This window comes from Cibotium barometz, chromosome 33, assembly GCF_041138505.1.
Source record: "Cibotium barometz isolate CiBa-2024 chromosome 33, ASM4113850v1, whole genome shotgun sequence".
NCBI lineage: Eukaryota > Viridiplantae > Streptophyta > Polypodiopsida > Cyatheales > Cibotiaceae > Cibotium > Cibotium barometz.
Window position 1 is genome coordinate 1,898,965 of NC_141078.1, and position 6,036 is coordinate 1,905,000.

Below are 6,036 nucleotides of genomic sequence, written 5' to 3' on the forward strand. Positions count from 1 at the left end.
AGAATTATGGGTACTTACTAATCAATACACCATCGTTTTATTGGTACTCTATTGGTAGTTCCTTCAAATGCTAGGCTATGAGTGTAAATTTAATTTGTTTTTAAGCCATTGTTTTTCCACTAGAGTTCTAATCATTGCCTCTTTTTTGGTGATGGTTTAATGAGAGTGTGTATAATGGATACATGAAGTAGGTTTAGTGAGTGAAATGAGTGAACACTTTCTATCTTCACCTAGTTACAAGGAGAGAAATAGAGCAGTGAGATTGTGATGAGAAGCTTAACCTAAACACTTTATTATGAAAGCTTTGTTTGTATCCAAGGGAAAGAGATTAAAAAAAGAAAGATGGAAGACGTGCCAACTGCCGAGTTGCATGGTAGTCTAAAATGTGGGGAACGTAGGGACTCTTCTTGGAGTCATGTTGGGATACATCGTGCCAGCCTATCATGGGATATACGTTCTGGATTAGCACTAATTAATACTAAGTAACTTTTGACAATCTTGCCAGCTAAATTCAACATCAAAACTGAATATATATATATATATATATATATCTATATAAATATATAGAATTGTAGTCGAATTCTGTTTTTTTTTTCGTACACACCCGGGGCCCACTCAAGTGGGTGGAGCCGATTTTCCCTTCCAACAATTAGCCAATTATCATGGTCGAGCAAGGGCCACGTACCATCGGGCAAGAGCCACGAATTAGGCATCCCCCATGACCACCGCGATGAGTTGAGCGCTGGAACAGCGGAGGGGTCTCGTATGGATCCTCCTATCTCGGGTGATCCACCACCCGAGGAGGAGGAGTCACTCGAGTGTTCAAGGGGGAAGAGCCCGAGCAACCAAACACATCAAGCGAGCATAGGTGTCCCTTTATAACATGAGAGAGCCTAGTGGGACTTGAACTCATAACCTAGAGTTTACAAGTCACAAGCTTTGACCACTACACTAACTGAGTTGGGACTAGTCGAATTCTGTTTTGTTGAATATATATATATATTACTTGAAGAAATCAACCAGTTGAAAACTTTTGGTGGTTTTTATTGGCTCAGCACCGACTCGGAGAAGAAAAGTGCAGTCAGCAGATCACAAAATAGTATCTTCGGTATCAATGAATTATAATGATTTAAAAATCGAGCTTCTAAATTTGTTTTTCTCACCTCTGATATTTATCGCAATTAGTATTAGAAATATACTATATCAATAAAACTATCTATCAATACTATAATACAAAAAACACAGAATATAATCTCAATAGTGCATAATTTTTTTATAAACATCATATCATGATAACATACCGAATTAAAAGAAAAAAGTAAAAAGAAGGCAAGCCGCACACGTATTGACCTTGTATAGATACCCTGTCGCCCACAAGAACTCAAATGCTTTTTGCTTTTTGACTTATATTATAATTAGAGAACAATGGGTTCAGGGCCAAAATTTGACGGGTGCTTTACCTCTCAAGGGCGATTTTGCCTGTCAAAAAAGGTAGAAAAAAATTTAATATGTCAAAAAAACATGCAATGCCCTAGAGTTAATTTTTACTCTGAAATATAGTAATTTCAGATGCCTTTCAAATGACATGCCAATTTTTTAAAAGTTCTTTTCATTTATATATATATATATATATATATATATATATATATATATATATATATATATATATATATATATATATGTATTAATAACCACCTTAAGGGCATGTGTAAGCGTGTGTGTGTATATATATCTATATATATATATATATATATATATATATGTATTAATAACCACCTTAAGGGCATGTGTAAGCGTGTATGTATATATATATATATACATACACTTTAATAACCATATATATGTATACATACACATTAATAACCACCTTAGGGGCATGTGTGAACATTGATTGATTGATTGATGTGTGTTCGTGTGGCTCTTGCTGCCAAGAGCATCACCTAGGTCCTACACCAGCCTCCCCCAAGAGCTTGGGGTCTAACAACAAGAACCCCCTCCTCTTCCAATCCAACCAGGTCCACGTGCTCCTTCGCAAGGGAAAACCCATCCTCGAAGGTCCACATGCTCCTCCGCAAGGGGAAACCCATCTCCGAATCCCTCATCGTAGAGTACATCGATCTTTCCCTCATGGCATCGACTTGCTTCCCAAGAATACTTACGTATGGCTCGTTTCTGGGCAGATTTCTGTGAGAAAAGGTAAGCAAGGGAACGCGCTTAGCCTGTATTCGTGCCTACAATTTTGCATTGAGATACTTGAACTAAAGCTTGTAGAGTTATTTGTGGACAAGTTTTCGAGGCTCTGTTGAAACTTGTGAATGTGGAGCACCTATGGAGGAGAGCAAGGGGTATCTGAGAACCTTGGAGGGGGTCTTTGTTGTGGACTCCAAACTTGTGGGGGAAGACTTGTCTCTGCAGTGCCACACAACCCACGGGCCACACCCATAGAAGAACTTCTAGCTCGTCTCGACTCTCCTCGCTCCACGCCCATAGCAAGGCAACAAGGTAAACAATTAAACAAGCCTTTTGCCTTGGCCCGTTCTTCATCCTATTGCATCATGTCGGGTGCAGATGGCCACTTGCTGTTTGTACAAATCTGCATTGAGTTCAATGACAAACTTATCTTGCTGTGTGCTCTCAGGTTGGAGATAAGCATGCACCATACTGTAAAGTTTGCGACCATGGGGTACTTTTTTTTATTGTAAATATCCATGAGCTACTCTAAGGTAAGTTGTCCTTTGAAAATGAGCATGTTCATGTAGGGCATGTAGTCCTTTGGAATCTTTTTGCATAGTTCTTTAAACCTATTAAGAGAGGGGCTTGGCAACAAGGGATTTGCCTTGGAAAATGAACATCAAGGCTACTACCTGCATAGTAAGATGAAGAGATTGGGCAGGGCTATTATGTTTCATGACCAATCTTGATAGGGTTACAGCTGTGCTTCATGAACTAAACTCTCTTAATCTTTAATGGCTCCTATAGGTTGTGTGAAGTCAGGGGCTGATGGTTCTTTGTGCTTCAGTACTTCCAGCTCGTGTGGGAGTTCTTTGATCCAATTGTCCTTCACTCTCAGAGGTGTGTAGTAAGTTTGAGTTTGAGTTTGCTTACACTTAGAGCCTGGGTTACAAGTAGTTGCACAAAGAGGTCAACCCACTTAAAGAGTTGTGACCTTGTTATTACTTTGATTCAAGCTACATACCCCTATTTCTTGGATGATAAAGCTGTCCATCTCATCTTGCATCTCCATCATGCTCATGCAGCTTGTAGACTTGGTTTTCTAATAGCTATAGTACTTAACACTTGAGGGTTGCTAGAAGGGGATGTGTTGCATGTACAATGTACATATTTGAGATGGCAAAAATCAGACTCCATTCTCCCTTTAAATAGGAGATGAGAGGGTTGTCTGGCTTGTTGACTGTTAGCCATTCCCTCAAAACACCATAAATGGTTTCATACATGGATAGCCCCCTTTGGGTAGTGTGATGGGAACTTGGGTGTGTACTTTGGCTGTCCATAGGGCCGTCCATAGTCCACAGTATTCTAAATAGCCTACACACTTTTTGTTTCTCTTAGGAACCTCTTTGGCTGTCCACAACCCTCCAAATGACCTAAACATCCTCTTGTTTCTCCTTGTCTTGGGTAGATGCCACAACATGACAAATGTTATAATAAGTGGAGGTGGTTTTTTATTGTATGACTATTTGTAGATTGATTGTTTTATTACATATAAATTTTTAGTTTTAAAAAAGCTTTTCATTTTGATAAAATGCTTGCCATCTGAATAGCATGATTCTAGAGATTCATGTCATATGAAAAGTAGTTTGAAAAAATGTATGTCACTTGAAATTTTAAGGACCTAGTCAGACCCAGTCAAATTTTGGTCTTGAATGGGTTAACTAGGGCGGTTTTAAATTCAAAGCCTCTAGGGTATATTCATGGTTGAAAAATGCAAAAAAAAAAAAGGAAATCAATAAAAACGGCAAGTGTGGCGGGGGTCGTCGTCATGCGGAGGGTGGTCAAAGCAAGCTGGGTAAAGCAAGGCTTAGCCTTCAAGTCGCTATATATTTGCATTGTGATTAGTGCAGTGTCGTTCATTATTATATTACAATAACTATTTGCAATTAGTCTATATAATCAACGCTGCTCCACAGTATTGCAGGATCGTTACTAATAATAAAGCTTAGCCTATGCTGCCGCTTATTATTTGCTGATCAGTTTGCTGAGAGTGTTGTTGTATGTGGGATTTCTGCTAGATGGGTGAGCTAGAGTGCGAGGCGCCCTTGCTGCATAATAATGTTAATAATCACACCACAGACCGCTGCCATACCCCTCAATATCACGCGCAGCAGCGCCAGCAGCTATTTAATGATGTTAGTTATAGGCCCTGCAAGCAGCTACTTCATGTAAATTTCAATCGTAAGCTCGCCCTCCATTTGCTCACCACTTTGCTTCTCTTTGCCTACCTTGCTGCCAACATCAACTACCTGGCCTTCAAGTTCAAACTCTACTTCAAAGAGCTCCCTGCTGCTTTGGCTTCCCCTTGGCTCCTCCTTATCCTGGCTTGTGATTGCCTTTACCTCTTCAGTGGCCTGATTGCTGCAGTTGATTATATGCTTCCTCCTACCATCAACACCCCCCCATCTAGCATTCAAAATGCACTAAGTATGCCTGATAATCTTGATTATCATGATGAATCATCATCCACCTCTAAGTGCTATCCTAGCGTGCATGTTTTCATCCCTTGCTGCAAAGAGCCCACTGAGGTTCCCCAAGAGAGCATTCTAGCTGCCCTTGCCTTGCATTATCCCAAGGACCGGTTCAAGGTCCTTGTGCTGGATGATGGTTGTGATGATAATCTCAAGTCTTTCTGCGAGGCCCTGCAAGTGGAGACCGGGAGTCATCAACTCCTCTATCTCAGAAGGAAGAAGGTCAGACATCTCGTGTATGATGTGTTTGTGCAAATTCTAATTCATATCTGGCTTGGTTGACATCCCCTTGAAATTCATCGATGTATATGTCTTTTTGGGTTCCTTGACACTAGAGATAATTTAGACTTCATAGCCCTAGAAGCCAGATTGGATCAATAGTGACAACCAGAGCAGGATCTGATCACCTCCGAGTGGTAATGCCTCGGCCTGCACGTAGATCCGAGTGGTAACACCTTAACCTGCCATGGTGCAGGTCTAAGGCTCCATTAGCCATAGTACCTACATATAACTAATCTCTCTATTCGGAAAAGATTATGGAGTGATCGTAATGCAGTTCAAGACGTTGGGATCATTATTTCTGCTAGCGTTTTATAATTATCATTGTACCTTAACCAAGAGCAAGCATAATGAACTCAATTCCTAAAAGTTGTCAATGCGCCTGTGGATTATTACTGTGGAGGAGGCCCAGTTTTGTATCCTATTAAACATGTGCACAATGGTGGATACATCTTGTTTGTTAGTATATCACTGTTTCTCCTTGAATGGGGTTCTACTACCTAAGACAGTTGGCTACACCGCAGCGAATCGAGATGTGAATTGTACTCTAATACAAGACTAGTATTGAACTATTTTGCAGATACCAGGGGTCCCCAACAACTTCAAGTGTGGCAACATGAACTATGGGCTGAAGCATTCAGACGCTGAGTTTGTGGTGATGATGGATGCAGATATGATCCTCCACCCGTCCTTCTTAAACAGGCTCCTACCACACATAACCAGCTCCCCCGATGTAGCCTTTGTCCAAGTCCCCCAATCTTTCTACAATCTACCCATAGGGGACCCCCTCAATGATGCCTGTGGGTTTGGCTATGATAGGGTGATGGTGCACAGGAACACTCTCGGATGTGCAAGCTGCGTCGGCACAGGGGCAATCTTCAGAAGAAAGCACCTGGATGAGATTGGTGGGTTCCAACCACAGTCTATCACAGAAGACACCATGACTGCTTACACTCTCTTTAATAGAGGCTACAAATCAGTGTACATCAATGAGAAGCTCCAAGTTGGGCTCACCCCTTGGACATTTGAGGGCTTTGTAAAGCAACGCCAGAGA

At 41.0% G+C, this 6,036-nt stretch overlaps 1 protein-coding gene across 1 annotated transcript in view; it reads left to right on the plus strand.

Annotated features, from left to right (window-relative positions):
• The first annotated feature begins 4,182 nt into the window (after positions 1-4,182).
• LOC147619186 (uncharacterized) overlaps positions 4,183-6,036 on the plus strand; it is a 3,105-nt gene continuing 1,251 nt past the window's right edge. The window contains exons 1-2 of the mRNA XM_086772805.1: positions 4,183-4,925; positions 5,563-6,036. The exon at positions 5,563-6,036 is cut by the window's right edge and continues 557 nt beyond it. Of these exons, the coding sequence (XP_086628931.1) occupies positions 4,251-4,925; positions 5,563-6,036 (1,149 nt within the window). The 5' untranslated portion in view covers positions 4,183-4,250. The remainder of the gene's footprint in view (positions 4,926-5,562) is intronic.